The 26,742-nt window shown below is 38.9% G+C and overlaps 1 protein-coding gene across 1 annotated transcript in view; it reads left to right on the top strand.

Moving 5' to 3' along the window:
- Window positions 1-26,742, top strand: part of TTBK2 (tau tubulin kinase 2) — a 138,418-nt gene that overhangs the window by 99,335 nt on the left and 12,341 nt on the right. Inside the window, exons 10-12 of the mRNA XM_049104324.1 lie at window positions 9,966-10,182; window positions 14,348-14,559; window positions 16,878-17,466. Of these exons, the coding sequence (XP_048960281.1) occupies window positions 9,966-10,182; window positions 14,348-14,559; window positions 16,878-17,466 (1,018 nt within the window). The remainder of the gene's footprint in view (window positions 1-9,965; window positions 10,183-14,347; window positions 14,560-16,877; window positions 17,467-26,742) is intronic.

Genomic DNA, 26,742 nt, shown 5'->3' with positions numbered 1-26,742 from the left:
TAAACGTAGATTTTTCCTTCTGAGGCTGTCATTTATTTCCCTTAACCTTTCCTCATGGTCTTTTAATTGTTTTTCTCTTTTTTCCCCCAGCTTCCTTCCTTGCTATCAACTTGTCTTCTGTGTCCCTCACTCTTTCTTCTACCTCATTGACCCTCGTCGTCGTTAGGTCCTCCAGTTTGGATCACATTTCATTTAATTGATTTTTAATTTCGGCCTGATTAGATCTAAATTCTGCAGTCATGAACTCTCTTGAATCCTTTATGCTTTTTTCCAGAGCCATGAGTAGCTTTATAATTGTGCTTCTGAATTAGCTTTTTGACATCGAATTGTAATCCAAATTCTGTAACTCTGTGGGAGAGAGTACTGTTTCTGATTCTTTCTTTTGTGGTGAGTTCTTCTTTCTAGTCATTTTGCTCAGTGCAGAGTGGCTAAAAACGAGTTGTACTGGAAAAAAGAAGGAAAAAGAAAAGAAAAAGACAAAGAAAAAAAAAGGAGGGGTATCCTCTTGTTCTATATACTGTAAATCCCTCAACTTCCCCTGAAGCTTTCCAGCACCTCTCAGTCAAGAACTTGCTCTTCCCCTGTCCTTCCAGCTGGTCTTTTGGGGGAGCGGCTGCTGTGTGTGTGCACCTGGGGGAGCTGCCCCACCTCCCACTGGGTGCCGGGCTCAGCGGGAGCTGTTTATCCCATGAGGCTCCTGTTCCCTGGTGGCCTCTCTCTGTCCCAGGCACACGGTGACACAAGGAAGAACAACCACACTAGCAACGGCCAGCTCCCCCACCCTGGAGTCTGCTCCCACAGTAACTACTGCAGTTTCCCTGTCTGCACTGGCCAGGATGCTCCGGGTGTGGTGGTGGGCACTGATCTGCACAGCTTGTGGCCGCCCCAGCTGCAGGAGCATCTTTGCTGTCCTGTGCCCTCCCCGCCTCTGTCTGTCCCAGGGGTAGTGCAGGATCCTGGCTCTCTTCCCCCGGCGCCCTGGTATCCCCGGCCTGCGCTGTTGCAATTGTGCTCCCAGGCCAGGGCTCCCAAAGGCAGCAGGGTGCAGCCCCCTCCATCAGGAGCTGCCGCCTGAGCTGCTCCCCAAGGCCTCACTGGGCATGCTCCAGCCCTTTACCAAACTTGGCCCCCCGGTGTGTGGCACGCTCTTCCCCGGGCTCACTTCCTCTCCTAGGGACCCCAGGAGACTGGAGGCTCCACTGTCCCTCCTGGGCTTCTGCCCCAGTTCCCTGCTAAGTGCATTTCTGTCCGGGAAGAATCCAGCATGGATTTTTAAAGTTCCTGTTTCTCCAGGGCTGGGCTTTCCTGTCCTGGAGGCTCCCACCCTCCCCCTTAGCCCGGCTCCTCACGGGGCCCCTCTCCCACTTGATTCTTTTTTTTTTCCTGCCTTCCTACCTTGTTAGAAGAGCAAACGCTTCTCTCTGTAGTGTTCCAGATGTTCTCTATTTTTTTTTAAGATTTTATTTATTTATTTTTGAGAGACACAGAGAGAAATTGAGGCAGAGATACAGGTAGATGGAGAAGCAGACTCCATGCAGGGAGCCCGAGGTGGGACTCGATCCCTGGTCTCTAGGATCAGGCCCTGGGCTGAAGGTGGTGCTAAACCACTGCACCACCTGGGCTGCCCTGTAATCTCTTTAAATCTCTGGTCAAATTCGTAGTTTTTCAGGATGGTTTGAAAGTTATCTAGGTAAGTTGGTGGGGACAGGTGATTTGGGGACCCTACTCCTCCACCATCTTGCCCCACCCCTCTACAATGGGTTTTCTTCAAAATGAGAAGGAATTGTTTGCATTTACCTTTTTTTTTTTTTAAGATTTATTTATTTATTTATTTATTTATTTATTTGGCAGTGAGAGAATGAGATTGCTGGGGTCAGGGTAGAGGGAGAGGAACAGAATCCCACCAGACTCCCCACGGAGCAGTCCCGCACCCTGCGATATTGACCTGAGCTGAAATCAAGAGTTAGACTGTTTGTTTTTTTTTTTAAGATTTTATCTATTTATTTATTTATTCATGAGAGATGCTGAGAGAGAGAGAGAGAGAGAGAGAGAGAGAGGCAGAGACACAGACAGAGGGAGAATCAGGCTCCATGCCGAGAGCCCGATGCGGGACTCGATCCCAGGAAGAGTCAGACTCTTAACTGGCTGAGCTACCTAGGCGCCCCTGGTTTGCATTTACTTCTAAAGAATATATGGAAAGAATGAGCCACACTTATACGTAGCTGTACTGTTTTTAAGTTTAGTGTGAACAAACCATGTAGCTTCTTCCTCTAAGAAAGTAATTTAACTTAAAAAGTATATTAGAAACAGGTAATGGTGTATTTCCATCATCTTGTGTTGTTTTCTTTTCTTCTCCACATGCACTAAATACAGCTGCTTTTGTTTGTTATTAAATAAATTGGGGGATTGTCCTTTTTTTTTTTGTATTGGTCCATTTTTACTTGCTCTGGTTGCTTTAAAATGTTTGACTAACAAAGAAAAAAGTAAATAGGGAAAAATCATCATGTAAAGGAGGCTAATTGGGACAGCTAATCACTAATCCATTGTTTGATTTTATGTTAAAAGTTGGGACTACTAGAGTTTATTGAATCAGAAAAACTTACATGGACTCATATAACTGGAGATGATATCCTTGATTAGCTAGTCTGAGAGTTCTAAGTGGCAGATCCTGTCTTAGCTACATTAGAATCATTACAGAGGTTTGTTTAAATGTACTCGCTAAAATAAATACACAAATAAATAAATAAACTATCTTTTATTTTTTTATTTTTTTAATTTATGATAGTCACAGAGAGAGAGAGAGAGAGATTGAGAGAGGCAGAGACATAGGCTGAGTGAGAAGCAGGCTTCATGTACCGGGAGCCCGACGTGGGATTCGATCCCGGGTCTCCAGGATCGCACCCTGGGCCAAAGGCAAGCGCTAAACCGCTGCGCCACCCAGGGATCCCCTCTATCTGTCTTTTAAAAAACAAATGAATGAGGTGATAATCCTAATACTGACTGAGTGAATCATCTAACTTTAGATAAATATTAGCAACAGAGCTGGAGCCTGTCTAGAAATTTTGATTCTTGTTTAATTCCTTTGTGCTCCTTTTCCTTTGATTGTTGTTAGAAGTAGATGTGTCTCAAACTTGTAGAAATGCAGGTGATAAGGACTTCAGGGTAGCTGAAGTCAGTGAAGACAGTTTTAGTTTCCTCCAAATGTTTTCTCCAAGGAGAAGACAATAATAAAAAAGGAAAAATAAAACTACAGAAAAACCATGTCCTTAACATAATTTGAAGACAAAGGATGCCTAGCCTTAACTCCAAAATAAGAAAAAAGAGAAACCAAAAACCACCAATTCTCTTACACTCCTACCTCACTCAACTCTGCCCCAAGGCTCTATAGAAGCAGATCAATAAAAACTGTGAGGAGGAGAAGAATTAGCAATAGGGCTTATGGTTGATCTTAAACCACCACCAGAAAAACTAATTCCATCCTACAAATGTAATTACTAGAAAGTATTCAGGTAGGTAAGATCACAAACAACAGAGAGGTAAAAATAGGCATGATTCAAAACATATAGCTTCTGGAAGAAAGAAGATAAAAGAGAAAGGAGGAATGCCTTTTATCAGTTGAGCAGTGAAGGAAAAAACATTTATGTTTGGCTCCAATCAGAAGAGAGAAAGTACTAATTTGAACAGGGGAAGGTGACACAAGGAATTATTAATTATATCATGGAAATGGAGTAATGTGGGATATACTAGTAGGAAATAGTAGAGGATACAGGGATAGCAAATATAAAGTACAGCTCCTACTGCTAGGGCTGAAATTAAGCATCCAAGGAAGAGCTCTACCAGTCCCGACCCAGGGCTGAGGTCCTGACCTTGTTGGAAAAGGGTATATCCATTGCTCACTGGGTGGCAGGGAAGTTACTCTGATGCCTGGTAAAATTCACTGAAAATCTGCCCTCTGTGCCTTAGTGGAAATCTGCTCTCTGGGATGTCATAGAAAGCTATTTGCTGTTGTGTCTCACCAGAGATACTGTGCCATAAAGCTTCTGGATAAGTGGGGATTGCTCAGGGAGGCTGTTGGTTGCTGCTGTCTTTGTGCTGCAGGAGACAGGTGTTAAAGGTGTTGGGATACGGCAGGATCCTTGTGCTAGGGAGAGTCACACATGCTGGAGAAACTTTCCAAGCTGCTCACTGGAACTCAGAGTGTAATACTTTCCTGCTGCAGTGTCTCTTCAGTTTCCCTTTACTGACAAAGCTTCAGTGCTAGCTGGCAAAAGAAAATACGGAAAAGGCTCAGATCTCCTTTCACAGAACTGGCAAAAAAGATCAATTTCAAACTGATGGCAGTACATCAATAATCACAGAAGGGCAAAAGGAGAAATTAACATTTAGCTGCCTATAAAAAGGAAAACTGTAAAATCAGAGAATACTGTCTCTCTCTGACCATAAAAACAAATAAAAATCCCCTAATTTGTTTGGACTTTGCTATATTGATACAAGAGGGTACTAATTAAACTACAAATCTCATGAAATACTGTAATGCCACAAAAATGAACAAGAAAAATATTTCAAAGATCCATAAAGTGTTACTGAAAAAAATCAGAAGAGAAAATCTAACTCATACCAAGGAAATTTCCTCTTAGAGAAGCAGCCATGAAGGAGAAGAAAAGTATAAAATAAAACCCCAAATGGAAGTAAATATACTTGTGCATTTGAAGATAGGGATACCCACCTTGAATCAGAAAATTTAAAAACGAAGAACAGAAATAGACCACAAAGGAGAGAAGTATGAGAGAAAAAAGAAAAGGAGTAAAAAGAGAGAGAGGAAGAAATGAGAGTTGATTGAAGTCGGGAAAGAAATGGAAGAAAAAGATATCTTAGAAGTGAAGAAATTATTAAGTGTACAAAGGAGAATATACTCAAATGGAAATTTAATAGAGGGCACTGAATAAAGTTAGAGGGAGAAATATCCCTAAGAAAATGAAAATAAAATCATTTAAAAGGGTTAGAGGGGCACCTGGGTGGCTTAGTCTATTAAATGTCTGACTCTTGATTTTGGCTCAGGTCATGATCTCAGGGTGGTGAGATTGAGCCCCATGTCCACCTCTGCACTTAGTGTGGAATCTACTTAAGATTCTCTCTCTCTGTCTCTGCCCCTCTCCCACCCTACACCCCCCAAATTTAAAGGATTAGAGATAAAGTAGTACAAATGGAATTTGGATAGGTAGCACTCATTAGAGTCCCTGAAGGAGGAAAACAAGACAATACTAGTGAAAACCGAGAAACTCAGTGGCAAGATGAGATAAGAAAATGAGACAAAGAGCATTTTAAATGTGTATGTCCAAACTACACCATTAGAACAAACAGCCAAACAGAAAAGGAAAGAAAAAAAGTCTAGAAGTGACAGGGCAAAGAAGATCCATCTTGTAGAGAAAGAAATACAGCAAATATAGCAGAATACATATAATTATCAAATACTGTGACAGAGTTGAGACCAGACATATTCATAGCAATAAATATGCAGGGCTTAACTGATCAATGAAAAATATTTTCAATTTGGCTTAGATAGTTAAATACATATGCTATATACAAGAGATGTGCTTAAAAAATATTTTAGTAAGGGATGAACAAAGATATACTAGAAAAATGGGAGCCATAGAAAAGAATAATGATCCTGATATCAAACAAGTAGAATTCAAGCCAAAACAAAACAAATAAAAGTTACAAAGATGGAAGGATACTATTTAATGCTAAATGTTGCAATTCATAAGTGGAACATAGTACAGTGTTTGTTAATATTTAGTCCCCAGAATTCCATCAGTCACTTTTAGGAAGCAACAACTACAGGAGGTTCAGGGAGGAATAGCTAGAAACACATGAGTAATTGGAGATCTTAATCTGTAATTCAGTATAAGACCGATCAAGCAAAGAATAAGAAATAGACAAAAAATATAATCAGTAAGATAGATGTTTTGCATTTTTTTTTTAATGCTACACCCTGATAATATAGAGCTTGTGCCTTCCCTCAAGTGCCCCGGAACATTAATAAAAACTGATCAGTTCTTAGGTCACCAAGAAAGCATATAAGTAGTTCCATTAAGCAGAAGTATTGTACTATCTGACCACACTGCAATAGAACTAGAAATTTCCAAGAACAAAAATGTCAAAGACATTTCCTCCTGGAAACTTAGAGACCTATCAAACTACTCTCTCTCTCTCTCTCTCTCTCTCTCTCTCTCTCTCTTTTTTTTTTTAAGATTTTATTTATTCATGAGAGAGAGAGAGAGAGAGAGAGAGGCAGAAACACAGGCAGAGAGAGAAGTAGGCTGCATGTAGGGAGCCAGATGTGGGACTCAATCCTGGGTCTCCAGGATCATACCTTGAGCTTAAGACTGATGCTCTACTGCTGAGCCACCCAGATGCCCCTGAAACTATTCTGTTTCACATTTAAAGCTGAGATTAGAGGGAGATTTATGATATTAACAAAGGAGCTACATGATATCATATGTCCTATCACTGATGGTATTAATGTTGCTAATCTGGTTAAGGTGATATTAGCCTGAAAAGTATCAGGGCCCTTAATCCTACCATTTAAGAAGTGAGTGAATCTGCTGACCTCTGAATTAAGATACTGATTCTTCAGGGATGCCTGGGTGGCTCAGTGTTTGAGCATCTGCTTCCTACTCAGGGCGTGGTCCCAGAGTTCTGGGATCCAGTCCCACATCGGGCTCCCTGCTGCAGGAAGCCTGCTTCTCCCTCTGCCTATGTCACTGCCTCTCTCTCTCTTCTCTCATGAATAAGTAAATAAAATCTTTAAAAAAATAAAATACTGACTCTTCAGCAATCCTTATCTGTCAAGGCCAGATAAATATCTGTGGGCTCTGCTCTGTCACCACTGCCACTGCCTTTCTAGTGCTAAAGCAGCCACAGACAGTATGTAAATGAATGAGCATGACTGCACCATGCCACTTGATTTACAAAAATAGGTCAGCAGGTCAGATTTGGCCCACAGCCCTAGTTGGCCTACCCTTGTTTTAGAATATGGGGAAGGGAGTGTGAAAAGGATGTGCGTTCTTACTACTTTTCTTGACATCTCTCCAATTCTTCCAAACGTGTCCTTACTTTTTCACCTTAATCTGCTTCTGTAATTTATACCTTACCTGCAAACACCCAATACAGACCATGTGCTAATAATACTCTCACATATACTTTTATACTTGTTGGACTCCTGAATGTAGTATAATTTTCCTGGGAAGGAATTTCTTTCTTTCCATATCCCAAAATCCAGATTTGGATCAGAGTTTATAGGAGGAGGAAGAAAATAGTAATTATGTAAGGAGTAACAAAGGGGGAATAAATGCAGAGAGAAACCTGAGTCATGTGGAAGATAGCCTGTGTGGAGATGTGAGAGCCCCTTGAAGTGCGTGGAATCAGCCCGCAGCATATGAAAGAAGAAGGAAACTAGGATAGAGTAAAAATAGCAGTTCCTAGGTGGAAGTGTGCTTTGTTTCCTTAGGAGTGGAGGAGGAAATGCCAAGGAATTGGGGTAGTTGGAAAGAAGCAGAATAGTAGCGAGGCATAGGGAAAAAAGAATTTGGAAGACTACTGATTAATATGGGGAAAAAATGTGGGACTAGCAGACTGACCTTCCTGAGTTCAAATATTGACTCTTTTGCCATTCCCTTTCCTCTGGAATAGAGGGAATTCTTTCAGTAAACATTTACATTACCATGTAGCATGTATATGTTAGTGTCCATTGTAATGCCTTGCATCAATCAATGAAGTATATTGAACTTCTATCTGAAAAATTTTTCAGACCTCCTCACAGGCTCTCACATCTTCCCTGCATTGGGCTCTCTTCCACATGACTCAGGTTTCTCTCTGCATTTATTCCCCCATTTTTATTCCTTACATAATTACTATTTTCTTCCTTCTCCTATAACTTATCCAGACTTGGAGTTTGAGATAAGGAAAGAAAGAAATTCCTTCCTAGAAAAATTGTACCACATTCAGGAGCATGAGTACAAAAGTATATGTGAGAGTATTATTTATGTACTTTATTTACTTTTGAACTTCAGTTACCTTTATAATAATTCCTTTCATATTAACTATTTTAGGCCAAACTGCCTTTTCTTTCTTTCTTTCTTTCTCTGTTCTTTTTTCTTTTTTTCAAACTAGCTTTTCAGTATGTACCCAGTGTCAGAACTATAAGAACTGTCTTACAGGGCTATAAGGTTTTGTCCTGGGAGCTATTATCAGTGTTTTTCTAAATTATATAACATGTTGATAAGAGATTCATCTTCTGCTATTGATCTCAGTAGAGAGTGATAGTAGCAAAGGTCATCATCTCTGGCAGAACAAGTCCCTGAAAAATGACTGATTTTTGTTCCCACAGCATGACATATTGATGACATCTAGGCCAGGGTGTAGTTGTTACTCTTGGAGTGGTTCACTGAGAAGATGCCTGTTTTACCACTCATCATAATTGTGTATATTAGTATAGTCTACTGAAAACTGTTTTTTTTTTTCTGCTTTTAGACATTCCAGGTCACTTCTAAGAAAAGATTTTATTGTGTGGTAAATATTGTGTTCAGTCAGCAATATTCAGAAACAAAACAAACTAGTATACAAAGAGTTACAGAACATTAGAGCTGACAGGGTTCCTGATCACTCAATGAGTGATAACTGAGAACTACAAGAAGCTCCTCATGGGCTACAGGTCTAAGGGAGAGATGACCAGTAATGTAAATAGGACGTGAAACCACTTTGAAATAAATATATCGACTTGTGTCAATGTTTTTTATTTTGTTCCTGGTCAGTTCATGCAGAACTGTATGAACTGTATAATTACAGTATTTCTAGTTTTCCCCAGAGGGCAAGAATTTCCTTTCTTCTATGTCCCTTGAGCCTTGCATATAGTAAATGCTTGGTAAAAAGTCTGTAAATGAAGAAACAAATATATATATTACACTATTAAAAAATATAACTGATCTCATACCAGTTTATGTCATTATAATACTTGACATTTTTCTGTTTATAGTTTTTGTTACTCTCTCAGCAAAAAAATGGATAAAGAGTAGAAAATATTAAAATTGATAAAGACTTATTAGAAAATAGACTAAATATTTCTAACTTCTTTTTTTTAATTTTTATTTATTTATGATAGTCACACAGAGAGAGAGAGAGAGAGAGAGAGAGGCAGAGACATAGGCAGAGGGAGAAGCAGGCTCCATGCACCGGGAGCCCGACGTGGGATTCGATCCCGGGTCTCCAGGATCACGCCCTGGGCCAAAGGCAGGCGCCAAACCGCTGCGCCACGCAGGGATCCCAATATTTCTAACTTCTAAAGTGATTCTTAAGGGATACCTGGGTAGCTCAGTGGTTGAGCATATGCCTTTGGCTCAGGTGTGATCCCGATCCCAGGATCGAGTCCCACATCAGGCTCCCTGTGAAGGAGCCTGCTTCTCCCTCTGTCTATGTCTCTGCCTTTCTCTCTGTGCCTCTCATGATAAATAAAATCTTAAAAAAAATAAAGTGATTCTTAAATCAATAAGTTATTATATTAAAATTTGTATCTAAAAATTTAAAAAATTATGAGTTAAAAATTTTCCTAATCAAAAACAGAAGTTTTGGAGAGTCAGGGTGGCTTAGTCAGTGAAACATCCAACTCTTGATTTCTCGGCTCAGGTCTTTGAGCCCTGCATTGGGTTCCATGCTGAATGAGGAGCCTGCTTAAGATTCTCTTTCTTCCTTTCCACTGCCCCTCCCCTGCTCAAAAAAAAAAAAAAAAGTTTTATTTTGTAGAATTGGCTTGGCCTAAGTTTCTGAGGTTTTATTTTTGTTTTGCTTTACTCTTTTAGTTATGTATAAACCTCATCATTTAAGTTCAGAAACAAAATGTAGGGTAGTCTCATAGTAATTTTGATTCTGGTGTTTTTAAGTTCTACCTTTTTTTCACTCCACATTTTTAGAATTGCCAATGCCACTCCCATCCCAGGAGACTTGCTTCGGGAAAATACAGATGAAGTGTTTCCAGATGAACAGCTTAGTGATGGGGAGAATGGCATCCCTGTTGGTGTGTCACCAGATAAATTGCCTGGATCTTTGGGACACCCACGTCCCCAGGAGAAGGATGTCTGGGAAGAGATGGATGCCAACAGGAACAAAATAAAGCTTGGGATTTGTAAGGTATGTATTTCTTGCATAGAAAAGGTATCTTTCCTAAGTGCTTAATATTTTTCTTCTGTTGCTATGGCAAAGTATCAAGATTCTTAATTTTGAATGAGGAATAGAACATTTTATTGGCTAATTTTGCCCATAGCATTCAGATATACACACTAAGCATTAACGTTCATCTTGTATTTTGTGGAAAAGGTGAAAGCATTAAAAAAAAATAACACTAATACTATAAGAAGAGACATCTCTAGATCAGAAGGTAATAATCTTTCTGAAAAATGTGACAAGACTCTGGGCCCTTTCTTTAGTATAGACCTGTGGAACTAGGAGTACCCATCCTGAGAATTGTCTCAAGTAGAGTTGGGGAAGTGAAGGTTAGAATTGGAAAGCATTGAACTGATCATGAGCTGACAAAGTGGATGTTGAATCATTGACATGATTTTTTCTTCCTTAGGATTGTAAGCAGGACTACTTGTAAGTATGGGGAGAGATAAAATTTCTGAATTAAATGATTGATTTTTAGTAATCTTGGGCAGATTATCCCCAAATTTCTTTTTGATCTTATTGTCCTTGTCATTTCAATCTTCACAGAAGATAAGATGAAAATAAATGGGAATGGAGGGGCAATGAATTATGAACCAGTTAGGTTTTGGTGCTTTTTATGATTTTATAAAGGTTTAGTTGGGATGGAAGTTAAATTTATAGGTGTAAAATGAGACTTTGGGCTCATACCTGTTAACGTGATTGATAGAAAGTTGGCTAGTCATGCTTTATGAAATATATCTTGAAGAGACTCATCACTTCTGAAGAGCTTGGCTTGTCTTCAGACAAGATATATACTATATTGTTAAACTTAATAATTAAAAAAATTAACAGTATACACATCCAGTCATAGGAGTCACTTTGTAAAAACAGTCTCTGCCTAGATGTGACATGCTACACTATGGTCTGACTATTGAAAAAGCTGTATCTGGAACCTTCTAACACTGTTGGTGGGAATGCAAACTGTGCAGCCACTCTAGAAAACAATATGGATGTTCCCCAAAAAGTTAAAAATAGAACTGCCCTATGACCCAGTAATTGCACTGATAGGTATTTATCCAGAAGATACAAAAATAGTGATTCAAAGGGGTACATGTACCCCAATGTTTATAGCAGCAATATCCACAATAGCCAAAAACTATGGAAAGAGCTCATGTCATCAAGAAATGAATGGATAAAGAAGAGGTAGTATGTAACACACACACACACACACACACACACGCACACGCACACACACACACGGGATTATTACTCAGCCATCAAAAAAAAAAAAAAAGAAATCTTGCCATTTGCAACAGTGTGCATGGAACTAGAGGGGTATTATGCTAAGCAAAATAAATCAGTCAGAGAAAGACAAATACCAGATGATTTCACTCTTATGGGAATTTAAGAAACAAAACAGATGAACATACAGGAAGGAAGGAAAAATAAAATAAGGTAAAAACAGAGAGGAAGGCAAACAATAGGAGATTCTTTTTTATTTATTTATTTATTCATGATAGAGAAAGAGAGAGAGAGAGAGGCAGAGACACAGGCAGAGGGAGAAGCAGGCTCCACGCAGGGAGCCCGACGCGGGACTTGATCCCAGAACTCCAGGATCGTGCCCTGGGCCAAAGGCAGGTGCTAAACTGCTGAGCCACCCAGGGATCCCCCAGGAGATTCTTAATTATAAGAAACCAACTGAGGGTTGTTGGAGGGGAAGTGGGATGAGGTAATTGGGTGATGGGCATTAAGGAGGGCACTTGTTTTGATGAGCATTGCATGTTATATATAATTGCTGAATCACTGAATTCTACCCCTGAAACTAACAATATACTACTATATGTTAACTAAATTGAACTTAAATAAAAAAATTTTAAAAAACGAACTATTAAAAAAAGAAAAAACCCTATCTGGACTAATATTAGTCAGGAATAAGTAGTGAAAAGTAGTCAGGGAGTCAGTGTCATATTTTTAAAATGTCAACTGTGGCTGTCTTTATCACATCAGAAGCAAAACCTGTTCTTATAGTAAAAAAATCTCTAGTGATATTCTCAGTTGCCAGCCTACACGGGTATCTGTGTGTATGAGAGTGTGAAATGGCACTTGACATAGAGCTGACTTATTTGTTACTATCTTTTACCCATCACCACTATTTAATCTGTATTTAGTTTTCTTCTATTTTTTAATTCCTTCCTTTTCACAAACATTACTCAAATTAGATTATTACTATGAGTTTTTTGTTTTGTTTTTGAGAAGGAGAGAGGGGGTTGGGGAATAGTATAGGGGAAGGGAGAGAGAAAATCTTAAGCAGGTTCCATGCTCTGTGTAGAGCCTGACGTGTGGCCTGATCTCACGCCCCTGAGATCATGACCTGAGCCATAACCAAGAGTCAGATGCTTACTTAAGCCACCCAGCTGCCCTGGTATTGTTCTTTTATATCGGTAATGTTTGTGTGGATTTTTCAAAGATGTTTACCATTTCCTTGCATTTTTGGAAGTCCTGGACTTGCTGTGTTTCTTCGTGAAGTATTTCCATTAGAAGTTCCTTTAGTTGAGGTCTTTTGGGAGCACTCTTAAATTTTACTTAGTCATATATGTATTTATTTTAGCCTCACTCTTTCAAGAGAGTTTATGCTAGATTCAACATTTATGACTGACATTTTTCCTCTGAGTTCAATGATTGGTATTCAAAAGTCTGTTACTCCTATTAATTTTCTTCTCTTTCAGATAATCCATTGCCCTCCATCTTTGCTCCTTAGCTGCTTTTTAACTTTACTCTTTGTCTTTGGTGTTCTACATTTTACCTACGGTGTGTGTAGACTTCTATTTCTTTTTATTTATCCTGCTTGGGATATCTTATGTTTCCTGAATCTTTGAATCATAGTTTTGTGTCATTTCTGCAAGATGTCCAGTTCTTCCCTATCAAACTAATTCCACTAATTCATTCTTTTTGTCCTCTCATCCTGAACTTTAAGTAAACATATGCTTTCTCATTCTCCTATATAATCTCTTAATTTTTTCTTCTCCTTGCTGTGCTTCATTCTAGGTGATTTCTTTTGCTATGTCTTCTAGTTCACTGTTTAATAACTTAGGCTTTTTCTGGGTAATAAGTTTAATATATCTTTGGGAATTTCTTATTTTTAAAGATATATTTATTTGAGAGAGATAAGAGAGGACAGGCAGAGTGAGAGAAAAAAAAAAAAAAAAAACTAAGCAGACTCCATGCTGAGCACAGAACCCAATTTGGGGCTTAATCTCACGACCTGAGCCAAAACCAGGAGTCAGCTACTTAACTGACTGTGCCACCCAGTCCCCCTTCATGTCTTAGGGAGTTTTAAATGTTTATTATTATTATTTCTGCTCTTAGTCATGGTGGCATCCCTTCCTGTATGTTTGAGTATCTTTAGTGTTTTACTCATTCATTAGTAATTAATGGCAGTCCTCTAGACCTAAATTAGGGATTGGGGAAGCCTTCCTTCAGAGAATATTGTATTTTGCTTCTGTTGGTACCAGAGAACAATTGGGCATCTTCCTGAGAGTCTAATCAGAATAGACATACCAGACTTCCCTCTCTCACCCTACTACTGGGGTCAGTTTCATTTCCCTGGTAAGTGTACTGGTCTGGGCATTTGTCCTTAGGCAGCCCCACCGCTCAGAGCTGCATCATATTTAACCTCCTTCTGCTCTTCCCAGCTCCCTTATTGTCCTAGTTCTAGGTTTTCCTGTTTTTGTTTGGTTTTTCACTTGTTTTTTAGAGAGGGTGGGTATTCAGGTTTGGTGACCCATCCTATTGTGAGACCACTTGTGCCTCAAAGAAAATGGCCTTTCCAGGTTTTATTTTTAGTTTAGTGGAACAGAGTTCTCCAAACATCTCATTAGACATAATATAAAAAGTCAAGGTGGGTAAACATTTTTAGACTATTTATCTTTGTACCACAAATATAAAAACCAAATAATACTAAAGTGAGAATAAATTAAGAAAACTCATTTTATGAAGGGTTATAGACATGTAATGACATCAGTTATCCAAAATATCCTGATTTCTGAAAAAACTGTCCAAGCATTTGCTTATGTTATTTTGAAATACTTCAATGATTGCTATACATCTGTATCATCTGAATGTTTTTCGTGGTTTTCTTTAATATTTTCTCCAGGCTGCTACCGAAGAAGAGAACAGCCATGGTCAAGTAAATGGTATTCTGAATGCTCCAAGCCTTGGTTCACCAATCCGTGTCCGCTCAGAGATTACTCAGCCAGATAGAGATGTTCCATTGGTGCGAAAGTTACGTTCCATCCACAGCTTTGAGCTGGAAAAACGTCTGACACTGGAGCCAAAGCCAGATACTGACAAGTTTCTTGAGACCTGGTATAAAATAGTTTTTCTTTTTCATTAAAGCTACTAAGATAATATAATAACCATCATCATCATAATTAATAATTTATATTACATAGTCTTTGAAATAATAATTTTTTGCATTTTTGGGCAGCCCCAGTGGCTCAGCGGTTTAGCGCTGCCTTCAGCCCAGGGCCTGATCCTGCAGACCCAGGATTGAGTCCCACGTCAGGCTCCCTGCATGGAGCCTGCTTCTCCCTCTTCCTGTGTCTCTGCCTCTCGCTCTCTATGTCTCTCAAGAATAAATAAATAAAATCTTAAAAAAAAAAGAATTTTTTGCATTTTTGTGGTACTGATTTGATTAAATTCTTATCTCCATCTGTGTTTTTAATTATCGTGATTCTTAACATGAATTGTCTTATAATGTTACAAGATAACCTTTGACTTTGGGAGCTTAGCAGTGGGAGTTGGTAACTTCATGAGTTACCAGGTACAAGTTAAATGAACATTTTGAACTTTTTGTTTATAAGGGATCTCTTTTATTGGAATGAGAAGATGCAGTGTAGGGTTAGAGAGTGCATTATAAAGAAGGTATTATAGAAAGGAAGGGGAGTATGTGAATGAGGGAAACCAGTAATTTATACAAAAGGGGCAGGCAGTTCAATTCATTTTAATGTAGGACTTCTAATAGTGAGTACTGTAGGAAAAATAGACATGAATAAGTTTATCATTCTTCCTAGAAAGAAGGGAAGGTGAAACTTTGGAGAACTATTCTCCAAAGGTTATAGTTTATAACTATAGTTAATGTTTGTAAGTCCCATTATTCCCAAATTTTGATAACAGAAGACAGAAATGGAACTTTAAAAAGAATTTGGGGGCAGCCCTGGTGGCACAGCAGTTTAGCGCCGCCTGCAGCCCAGGGCGTGATCTGGAGACCCTGGATTGAGTCCCGCATCGGGCTCTCTGCGTGGAGCTGCTTCTCCCTCTGCCTGTGTCTCTGCCTCTCTCTCTCTCTCTGCATCTCTATGAATAAATAAATAAAATCTTTTAAAAAAAAGAATTTGGGATATATTTATGAATTATAGAAGGCTGCAGTAATATTCAGAACTGAGTGACTAATGATAGTCACATACCCTTCAATGTACATCCCTGGTGGCTGCTATTGGCAATGAAATGTTAGGTTAGAAGGAACATGTATTTGACTAACATAGTAGTTACTATGTCCAAAGAATTCAGATTAATCTAATCTAGCTTCTATTTTTTTATAGTATTTCATATATGTGTATTTTTCCTCACATAGTAATTATTCAGCCACACAGCTACATGATAGAAGCTTGTGTCTGTACATTGATATGATCAAAAGGATGGATTGGAGTTGGGGCAGTGCTTAAACATTTTGAGTTGTGCTAAGATTAGGGATAAATACATAAATGCAACAGGGATGAAAGCTTAGTTTGGTAAAGAATTAGTTTAATAAAAGAACCATGCTGAGGGAAGGGCTGAGAAGTAAGACAGCACTGAGAAAACAGAAGTAATCTAAGGAAATGAACTCAGGCCAGAACCTAGAATGGATAGGAAACAGTTGAAGCAATGAAAGCACCCAACTGCAAACTTGAAAGGGAGAAAACATACTGCTTAAACTGTTTCCCTGAAGTTGAGATCAGTTCCTAGAAGCCAATGCAGCCAAATGGTTACACCATTGCCTGCCCCTCAGCCAGCAGAGAGATTTGTATAAAGTGTCAGTTGCCTTTTCATCCACCCAAACGATATTCCTTGTGTCATCCCCCATGCCCCCATCGCCACCCAGTACCACTGTGTGCACTGCTGCTACATAGTGGGCTGGGCATGCTTGAGAAGGTGTAATAGCTAGCGGTGCCTTTGGAGTTTACTTGGAGTGTACATTTACATATGTCTGTGAAAACAAAACACATGAAGTATTTGCCTAGCTTCTCATTTCCTTTCCTATACTAGCTTCTTCATTTCCTTTTATAGGGCTTCTGGTGAGGCAAAATCCCCTTAGCTAAGTTCTGCCTCAGTCCCTCAGAGAGAGCAGAGGGCAGTGTGATTGAATTTGTAAAGAGAAGGGGAAAGAGATCACATAAGTCAGCCTGAGTAGGCTTCTCTGCCTACTGCCGAGAAGCAGGAGAGCCATCTTCCTCCTGTGGGTTCCATCTTCCAAAACAGGATTATGACAGGTGGAGAAGAACATTATCAGCCTGTGAAAGCTTCCTTATGCTTTATTAATATATTATTCTGTCACATGTGTGTGAATATTAGTTCTGTGTAGAGCTTATAGGTTGTGTATAAATATTTTCCTAGAGCAATTGAGTAACTGCTCTCTGTTTTTAAAGCCTGGAGAAAATGCAGAAAGATTCCAGTGGAGGAAAGGAATCTATTCTCCCTGCTGTGCTTCATAAGCCTTGTGTTCCTGCTGTGTCTCGTACTGACCATATCTGGCACTATGATGAAGAATATCTTCCAGATGCTTCTAAGCCTGCCTCTGCCAACACCCCTGAACAGGCAGATGGCGGTGCCAGCAATGGATTTATAGCAGTTAACTTGAGCTCCTGCAAGCAGGAGGTTGATTCCAAAGAATGGGTGATTGTGGACAAGGAGCAGGACCTTCGGGATTTCAGGACAAATGAGGCTTTAGGCCATAAAACAACTGGAAGCCCTTCTGATGAAGAGCCTGAAGTACTTCAAGTCCTGGAGGAATCACCTCAAGATGAGAAGCTTCTACTGGGTCCTTGGGCAGAAAGTGATCATTTAAAGAAAGAAACCTCAGGTGTGGTCTTAGTACTTTCTGGGGAGTGCCCTGCCACTGCTGCTTCAGAACAGTACACAGATAGGCTAGAACTACAGGCTGGAGCTGCCAGCCAGTTTATTACAGTGACGCCCACAAGTCCGATGGAAGCGCAAGCGGAAGGACCCCTCACAGCGGTAAGAGATTTGTTCCTATTCCTTTTCTCTATTATCCACTCAAGGTGCTGTTTAAAAAGAACTAATAGTTGATCAACTAAGATAGTTCAGCAGATGCCTAAGTTTGGCAGAAGGGGGGTGGGTAGGGAGTGATGTTGGGACTAAATTCTATACTCAGTCATCCATTTTGAAAATTATCAAAGCAAGTGAGTCCTATCAGGATAGCAACGCAACACATAAAGTGTCATTATAACCTAATTTTAGAACAACATTTATAATTAGACCACAAGAGCTATCTATCTATGCATTTAGATATGACTTTAAAAATTTGTCATCCTAGAGATTTTTAATCTCTACATTATAAATCTGGTGAGGAAGGTAAATGTGGTTTCTACTTTATAGCATACACTTGCCTGGCTTGATTCACTTTGTTCTGTTGCTTTTTTTTTTTGTAATCTCCACAGAGAAATTTGTCATATTTTACATTACTCTTAAACAGTTTTCCAGCTTTAATGTCTGTCCATTGTTAAAATACAGAGTTCTGGCCTCTCTTCCAGAGCTTCTGCTTCAGTAGGCCTGGGCTAGAGTGAACCCAGGGGTGGTCTGCATTTTAACAAGTAGCTGAAAATAGTTGTGACTAAGGTCTTCTGCAAAGGAACATTTTGAAGAAACTCCTCTTTACTCTTCAGTTTGGGGATTCAGCTGGAGACACCTTCACCCTTTATTATCAGTGAGCAGTGATGCCCGTATGATGGTGAGCAACAGGAGCCCTGGAAAAGCCGAATATGTTGGCAGTAAGGAAACTGTACACAGGTCTTTGGCTCCAGCCTGAGGACAGGTACATCTGTCCTTCCATGAGTAGGAGTCCCAGATTTCCTTAAATTCCATAATCATTTAGCAGCCCTCTCTTCCAACTCACCAGAAACAACATTGTTGTTTTTTATTAGCTGAAATGTTTTTTTATTAGAACACAATTCCAAATGCAGGTGTAAAACAATGAGAGAAAATAACAAAATTTGGTTTTCTGTACAGCTCTGTAGGAATTCACCTGCACTTCAACATAGGAAAATAAATGCCTGCTTCGTTCTTCATTAGAGTTACTTTGTCTTTCCTTCTTTTCCAGGACTGCTTTGTACAGTTATACAGGTTCACTGAATGAAGTGGCCTAGCCACGGGAGCAAGTAGGGGCTGAAATCTAGCCCAGACTGTGCATCTTTGTGCATGTCTGTTTTCTCTTTGAGGAGGATCCTTTTACAAATTATACACAGTAACCTATGGACCAGAGGCAAACCCAGCCACCTTCCTCCCTCCCTCTTATCCCTTTTCCTCCCAAATTCCTCTTTACTGTTTCATTCCCTCTTTCCATCTCCCCAAGTTCAGTTTCTTCTTTTCGTCACCTCTTTCATGCTGTGCACTCACTGCTGCTCAGGCATTTTTCTGCTGCGTTCTGGTGTGTTTCCTCTCAAAGAGGCTTTCTAACGCCTTGGTTCCACTTGTAGTTTTTGCCTTGTTGGCATGGTTCTCATACACTACCTGCAACATTTTCTCTGTCAAATTCTTGAAAGACTTGCATTCATATATTTGATATTATATGGTTGACTTCATTTTCAGGTATCTTTAAATAAAAATATTTTTCTTAACTGAAGGTCTCTAAAGAAATGTCAGGTATATCACTTGTATATTTGTGTCTAAGGTAATAAACTTACTATTTCCTTCACTTAGGGGGGATTAGGTGAAAAACATATTTATCTTGATTCTCTTCTTGAAGCTTAAATTCAGAGTTTACTTTTGCAAAGCAGATGTTATTATTTTCCTAATTTACTACAGACACATTAAATAGGGAGTATTGCCAATTAGCGTCTCTACATCTCTAGCAACTCTGATTATATGTTCTAGCTTGGATAACACGCTAAAACGTATTACTGGGCTATCTGAATATTTTAAATTTTCTGATAGGAAACACTTTGTTTAGTTTGTATCTTTTTCACTCAAGCTTGTTTCTCTTTTATGATGACATGAAAAAAAAAAAAAACCATGTCTGATGTTTTAAAATATGTAGGAACCGGGCAGCCCCGGTGACGCAGCGGTTTAGCGCCGCCGGCAGCCCGGGGTGTGATCCTGGAGACCCGGGGTCAAGTCCCACGTCGGGCTTCCTGCATGGAGCCTGCTTCTCCCTCTGCCTGTGTCTCTGCCTCTCTCTCGCTCTCTCTGAATAAATAAATATTAAAAAAATATATGTAGGAACCATAAAAATGGGCAAAGCAAAATTTAACTATATTACAGGCATAGTTGGCATAGTAAATTAACCGATGAGAACTTCAGCAGCCGCTTTGTTTCTTAGTGCAGATTAATAAGCATTAGTTAGGACTTCCCTTATCCAAATACATGAAACCATTAATTATCAAATAGCATCTGTCAACTTTTTAGATGATAGATTTTGAAAGATGGATACATTTTTTAAATTTGAAAGAAATTGGTTTGGGGCTGTGTTGGAAATTAAAATTTTTTCCTTGGGTAAAGAGTGTTGAAATTGGCCCACTGTCAGTCATTTCTAAAACAATGCTAAACAACATGGATTTACAGGGGGTAAATTAGACCATCCTTTGGCTTATAGGAGAAAAATAGTGAATTGTTTTGATTAGAAAATGGAGAGACAAAATTAAGCTAGCATAAATGAACAGGGGTCAAGAAGAAAAACAAAAGAAAATGAACTGTTTCCAAAAGAGGTCTGACTCCTGGTCCAGAGTGGCAGGAACTATGGAAAGAATGTGACCAGTTTCATATGTGACATTGAGTAATCACTGTTGGTAGACAGAAGGTTAGATTTGAAAAGTAATGTAGAATTGGAAGAGTTCTTTGAAATACTGAGTATCAAGGCAGATTATACCACATGATCTCTTGGTTCTAGATGGTCATTTAGAAAGCCAGTACTTGGGCCACCTGGATGGCTTAGTCAGTTAAGCATCTGCCTTCAGCTCAGGTTGTAATCCCCAGGTCCTGGGATTGAGTGCCACATTGGGCTCCCTAATTGACAGGAACCCTGCTTCTCCTTGTCCCTCTGCCTACCACTCCCTCTGCTTGTGCATGCTCTCTCTCTCTCTCTCTCTCTCTCTCTCTCTCTGTCAAGTAAATAAATAAAATCTTAAAATAGAAAGCAAGTGCTTCATTTTAATATTACCTTTGGAAGTAATATAAATGTGAAATAATACCTCTACTATATTACCTGTTGCTATGTAACAGATTACCCCAAATTTAGCAGCTTTAAACAACACAGTTATTTCACACTGTTTTTGAGGGTTAAGAGTGTAGGAGTGGTTCAATCTGATGGTTTTGCCTCAGGGTCTCTCATGAGGTTGCTGTCAGGCTGTCACCTAAGGTTAAAATCATTGTAAGGTTCAACCAAAATGGGAAGATCCACTTCCAGGCGCACCCAATGGCTGTTGGCAGGCCTCAGTTCCTCAGTTGCTGTTAGCCAGAGACTTTGGTTCCTTACCACATGGGTCTTTCCATTCTTGACATGGCAGCTGGCTTTCCCATTAAATCAGGAGAGAAAGAGACTGAGACGTGGGAGAGGTTGGGGTCGTAGAGCGAACAGGCCTCCACCATGATAGAAGCCATAGTTTCTTTTATAACCTAATCTCAGAAGGGGCATCCCATCGCTTCTGTTGTATTCTGTTGGTCACTCAGACCAAACGTGCTACAATGTGGGTGGGAATATACAATGAATACTAGGGGGCCGAGGTCATTGGGGACCATCATAGAGACAGGCTACCATATTATCTTATATTTGTATTTCATAGAATACTTTCATATTTGATTCTAACAACAACTCTATGGAGCAAACAGAGAGAATATTATCCTTTTTTGCACTGATGACATCAAGCCATAGGACAGTGAGATAATCTGTTCTGTTCCTTGCACCAGGGGATTATCAACATTCTGAAGGAATTTTCTCACTGACTTGTTTCTTAGACATTGAGAAGAAGAAGGGGGTGTACAATAATGTACATAGTGGGAGCAGGACAAAACGAAAAGGAGTTATGTAATTTTTTTGTGATCTGTCTGGTAGTTAGCTTCTATTAAGAGGATTCCTCTGACTGTATTTACAGGAGTACCAAAACCACTACTATAAAATTCAGATCAGCAATGATTGCATTCCTTAATTCTGATCTTTCCATTCCTTCAGTTCTATTCAGTGTCTCCTAAATTCCAGGCTTTATGCTATTTCCCAAGGATAAACAGTTGGCACCAGCCTGCCAGGTTGGCACCAAAGGCCTACGTCTAACAGTTACCTTAAACAGCATGAACTGATTCTAGTGGAACCATGGACACAAATGTGAGGACACAGATAGCCTGCCTAGGACTGGGGAGTGTGATATTGGGTGTTTTTGTTTTATTTTATTTTCTGAGCTTTTCTTTTATTTTCTATTTTTTTAACCATGAAAACTGAAATGTTTAAAACTACTTTCATAATTGGGGAGGAAATAAAAATTTAAAATCTTTTTCTGGGAAGATTAAGGTTCATTTTAAAAGTAAGAGGACTCTGAAGCATGTTATTTTGGTGGAGAGAGATGCAGGGGTGTCAGGCAGAGAATACAGTAGTATATGCAGGGGTGTAGAGCCTGGAAGCACCAGACTTCAGAGTATTTAAATATGCGATCTAGAATCTAAGTGCCTTTTCCTACAAGAAACTGATAAGACTGGGGGAGGGGAGTAACATGCTGTTTGGGAGCTGAGTGGGAGAGAATGGGTGGGGGCAGCAGCCAGTGAGGGCACTTTGGCATTAATCCAAGCAAATACGGTGAAGGGTTGAACTGTGAAAATTGCAGTGAGAACTTGAGAGACATTTTAGTGGTACAGCTTATTTGAAATAGTAGTTTCATGTGGCTTTCTCAGTAAAATGTGTTCCACTGTGTTTAGAGTCCTTGTATAAACTAGAGGGACTCTATGGAAGCTCATGGAGTTACTCAGAGCCTCCATTGAAAAAAGGAATGATTCCTGTAATGTATTAATGGTATATACTTTAATCATGTGAAAAGATAAAGACTTTCAGGAATAATTGCCACCTGTTAACTTGAAATGGATTTTGCAGCAGAAATCTGCATTGATCTTCAGGTACCTTGACTAGGGAGTGGCCATATGTCTTCCGTCTGACCATGGTTACCTATTTTTGATCTGGAAAATTTGGTCATTATAATTATAGGAAAGTTTTGTTTGTATGTGATTACATCTCTGAAATTACATATGATAGTATAATTCAGCCTATGAACAGAAAAGACCAGAAATTTTATGGACTGATTTGGGAAGTCATGAAAGCCCATTTGTGAAGTTATTATTCAATATTGAATATTATATTATTCAAATAATAGACTGGACTATACCACTTGGGAGAGGCTTCCTGGAAAGGACCCAAGTATCCAGTGATAATGATTCAATCATGTATTCAAAAATTATCAAGCATTCACTGTGTGTCAAGTACTGCACTAGACATCAAAGAATTCAAAGCCCAGTGAGTCTCCTCAGTGCTTTCAAGGGTCTTCAGGCTAGCAGGCTAGTAAAGGGAAACAATTTAAGTGTTATACATGCTATGATAGAAATCTGTAGGTTATGCAAGTTGGGAATAGTTGAACTAGATTTAAACTGGGAAGTGTCTTCCAATATTGCATGAAGAGTCTTGAAAATTGACCATGACATCCTGTAGTCATGTGTGTGGTGTGTAATTACAGGCCAGCCAAAAATATTCTTATTTCAGTCTGTTTTTTCTTTTTCTTTTTTTTAAAATTTTTATTTATTTATGATAGTCACACACACACACACACACACACACACAGAGAGAGAGAGAGAGAGAGGCAGAGACATAGGCTAGAGGGAGAAGCAGGCTCCATGCACTGGGAGCCCGACGTGGGATTTGATCCCGGGTCTCCAGGATCGCGCCCTGGGCCAAAGGCAGGTGCTAAACCGCTGCGCCACCCAGGGATCCCTCAGTCTGTTTTTTCTATGACTTCTAATCTTTGGGTGTGAGCTGTGGCTTGCTTATGATTTTTAGTATCCCCACAAAATCCTTATAGGTTCAAATCCTACAAAATGCACTGTAACTATTAATGAAGGATGTCTCTCAGAGGAGTGGGAAAACATGGGAAGGGAAAAGGCAACTTCTCCTTTTTGTTGACTTAGGTCTTGAGGCTTCCGGTTTTCAGTTTTCTCCACCCGTGTGGCATACTGCTGCCTGCTCCATTCCTCCTCCCACTAGCCCCTGTATCTGTAAGCCAAGTCACAGTATAGCAACATCTTCAACCATAGTAACCAGCATAAATGTGGTCAGAGTAAACAATCGGGGTAAAGAGAGAGGGGGACATTCTTTTAGTATGCAGGGCCTCTTATTACTCAGATGTTATCACTGCTCTGCATTCTCTTTCTAAAAATAAAAATTTGATAGATACATGATTCAGTAATAGTGTTTTATTCATAATTTTCAACACTTGTATAAAGTATCACGTAAAGATGTTTTAAACAAAAGAAGTCTTTGGGGAATTTGAATGGCCCAAAGAAATGTGAATCCTTAAAATTTAAGTTTTTTAATAGACCAGGAATGTGTTCATGTAACTGTTATTCTTGGCTATAGTAGGAACCAATAGATTATTCTGCCTATATCTCATAAATTATTTGTCAAAAAACCAAAATGAGATCTAGATATTTCATGTATTACATACCTTTTATTTGGAAGAGAGGCTGTTTTTATTATCTTAATAACATTACAATCCTTGAGTGAGATAAAAGTTAACGGGTAATTATGTATAAGCTAAATGTAAATCATTGTTAGTTTGCAGTTTATTGTCTCTTGCTCTCTGGCCTGTTGTAAACTGGGTGATTATAAATAACGAAGCTGCTTTATGTGAACTAAAAAGTGATGAGGCTGATATTAGTCAAACTGAGTAGCAGGCGTTAGTAAAACTAATATGAAAGAAATGGAAAATATCGCAGTCATTTTCTAGTTCTGTAAAAAGGTATTTACCTTATACAGTTAGAGAACAGAAGAAAGGAGTGAACTCATGCCTTAATGAAATGTTGGTGAATTATAGAAACTAAGGATAGAAAAGATGCATCTGGCTTACTGGAAGATCATTGATTTAATCTGTTTGCAAAGTGTCCCAAGTATGGAAATACTTTTGTGGCTTGTAGTCTAAGGTTAAGAAAGTTCTTTTCAGCTATAATTAGAATTAGTCTTCCTTTTCTATATTTAGCTATTGATCTTTGGCTTTTCTCCTTTTATCTCGTCAGACAATAGTTAGGCAGACTCTTTTCCAGACTTCATTTGAGTGTAATGCATGTCAATAGGCTGTGCTGTGCTATGCATGACTTTCAAAATCCTGAAGATCTTTCTCCAACTTTTTTTTGACCATGTTTTTTCCTCATTTGTGAAATTTGTATAAATAATAGCACCCAATTAAAATATAGGGCAGATATGTAATGGAATTAATAAAAATGATTTTAGGAATATTTTAGAAATTTAAAGTACTGTACAAATATTATATGAGAGTATTTTATGCACTTTATTGTAATTGCTCAGAATCTTTTTCAGGAAAATAGACTATCCTGTCTGGAGGTTTCTATATCTTTTCTGTGCACAAGATTGTCACCCCTTTTGTCAGATCACATACACACATCCTTTTATATTCTGAATCTAAGATGAGTTAAGCTCAGAAGGGCATGGATTCCCTTATTCCAATCTCAGAAGAGCAGTGGACTATTATTTTTGTAAACAGTGCTGAGTTTATTTTGGCTGATGTTTTTGGAATTACATATAATAATGAAGTGACTGTTGGTTTATTTTGAATGTAGATAGAATCATGTCTCTTGTTCTTTGGCATTTTTATAACTTCTTACCTGATTTTCTTACCACCATCACTCTCAGGTCTTAAAAATTATATTTTGAATAGTAAGTAACTATACATTTTAGGTTTTAATATGATTTTTAATGTATACTAGAAAATTGCTGTCTGAATATATTTTAGAATAATGAAAGAGATAACAAGTATAAGGGAACTTCCTGAAGGGCAACAGCACCTCTAGAACTCACTCTCTTTTCCTAGAAGTCTGGGCTTTATTTTAAGACTTCACATCTGAATCCAAACAGCCTGTCTTTATTCAACTAACCTAAAGGTCCTCAGGATACTGGTTCCATTCAAGAGCTATTTCAGGACATTAGTGTGGTGTTTTCTCCTGGGATGGGCTTAGGACAAGCTTTACATATTCTTAAACCTAATTGTATTCCTGACACACAGAGAAACAGAGCCAGACAATTTCTCTGACTCTGGAACAACATTGATTACTTGATGTCTTTGGACTAAAGTGGGGTCTAAGTAGAATCTCCCATGAACAGTTCTAAATTCATTTTGCTTTGACTTGCAAAAGCAATTTCCATAGTTTTCCTAGAACTAAATTAGCTTCATTAAGTAATTAACTACTTTGATTTTGCAGAAAAGCTTTTTTTCGTGTCAGTTTATGTGGTTGATATTTTCTGCCTCGTTAAGTGTCTTTTTTTTTTTCTTACATGTTACTTTTAACAAATGTGAAAATGTGGAGTCTTAAGAAAGGGCATTCTTATTAGACATTGAATCTCATTTACATAGAATTGAAATGACCTCAGTGGAAGGATGGTAGAATTTAATTTATCATAGGTTTGACCTTAAAAAAATTAAAGAAGGTAATGAAACATTAGGAAACATCTTTGTATATCTTTGCTTATAGAAAGATAAAATATTCCTAACATTGTTTGATTTAGAGGCGTTATAGGAAACAGAATGTAAATCTAGAGCTTTTAAATGTACAATAATTTGCCAGTCATTTTTTTCTTCTAATCCTGTATCTGGCTTCTGGCAGAAAATAGCTGGCACACTCAAGGGGACTTAGAATTTACTGAAAAGAATTGTTTACAGATGTGTGGGTAGAGTTAAGAGAACTAACAGGACCATCAGTGGAGGGAGCCATTTCTATCTTGAAGAAGAGGGAGCAAAAGCTGGGAGAAGGGCCATGCGATAGCAGCGGTGGCCAGAAGTGGTAGCATGTAGCCACCACCAAAGCTGTCATCCCTTGGGCAGGAAGTAGAGAGAATTACTACTTGGAGCGCCTGAGTGGCATGGTCGCTTGAACACCCAACTCTTGATTTTGGCTCAGGTCATGATCTCAGGGTCATGGAATCGAGCCCCATGTCTGCTTGTTCTTCTCCCTCTGCTCTTCTCTCTCTCTTCTCTCTCTCTCTTTTTTTCTTTCATACATACATACATTAATCTTCTTAAA

Source organism: Canis lupus, chromosome 30 (assembly GCF_003254725.2).
Source record: "Canis lupus dingo isolate Sandy chromosome 30, ASM325472v2, whole genome shotgun sequence".
Taxonomy (NCBI): Eukaryota; Metazoa; Chordata; class Mammalia; order Carnivora; family Canidae; genus Canis; species Canis lupus.
This window is presented reverse-complemented; position numbering and strand designations above follow the sequence as displayed.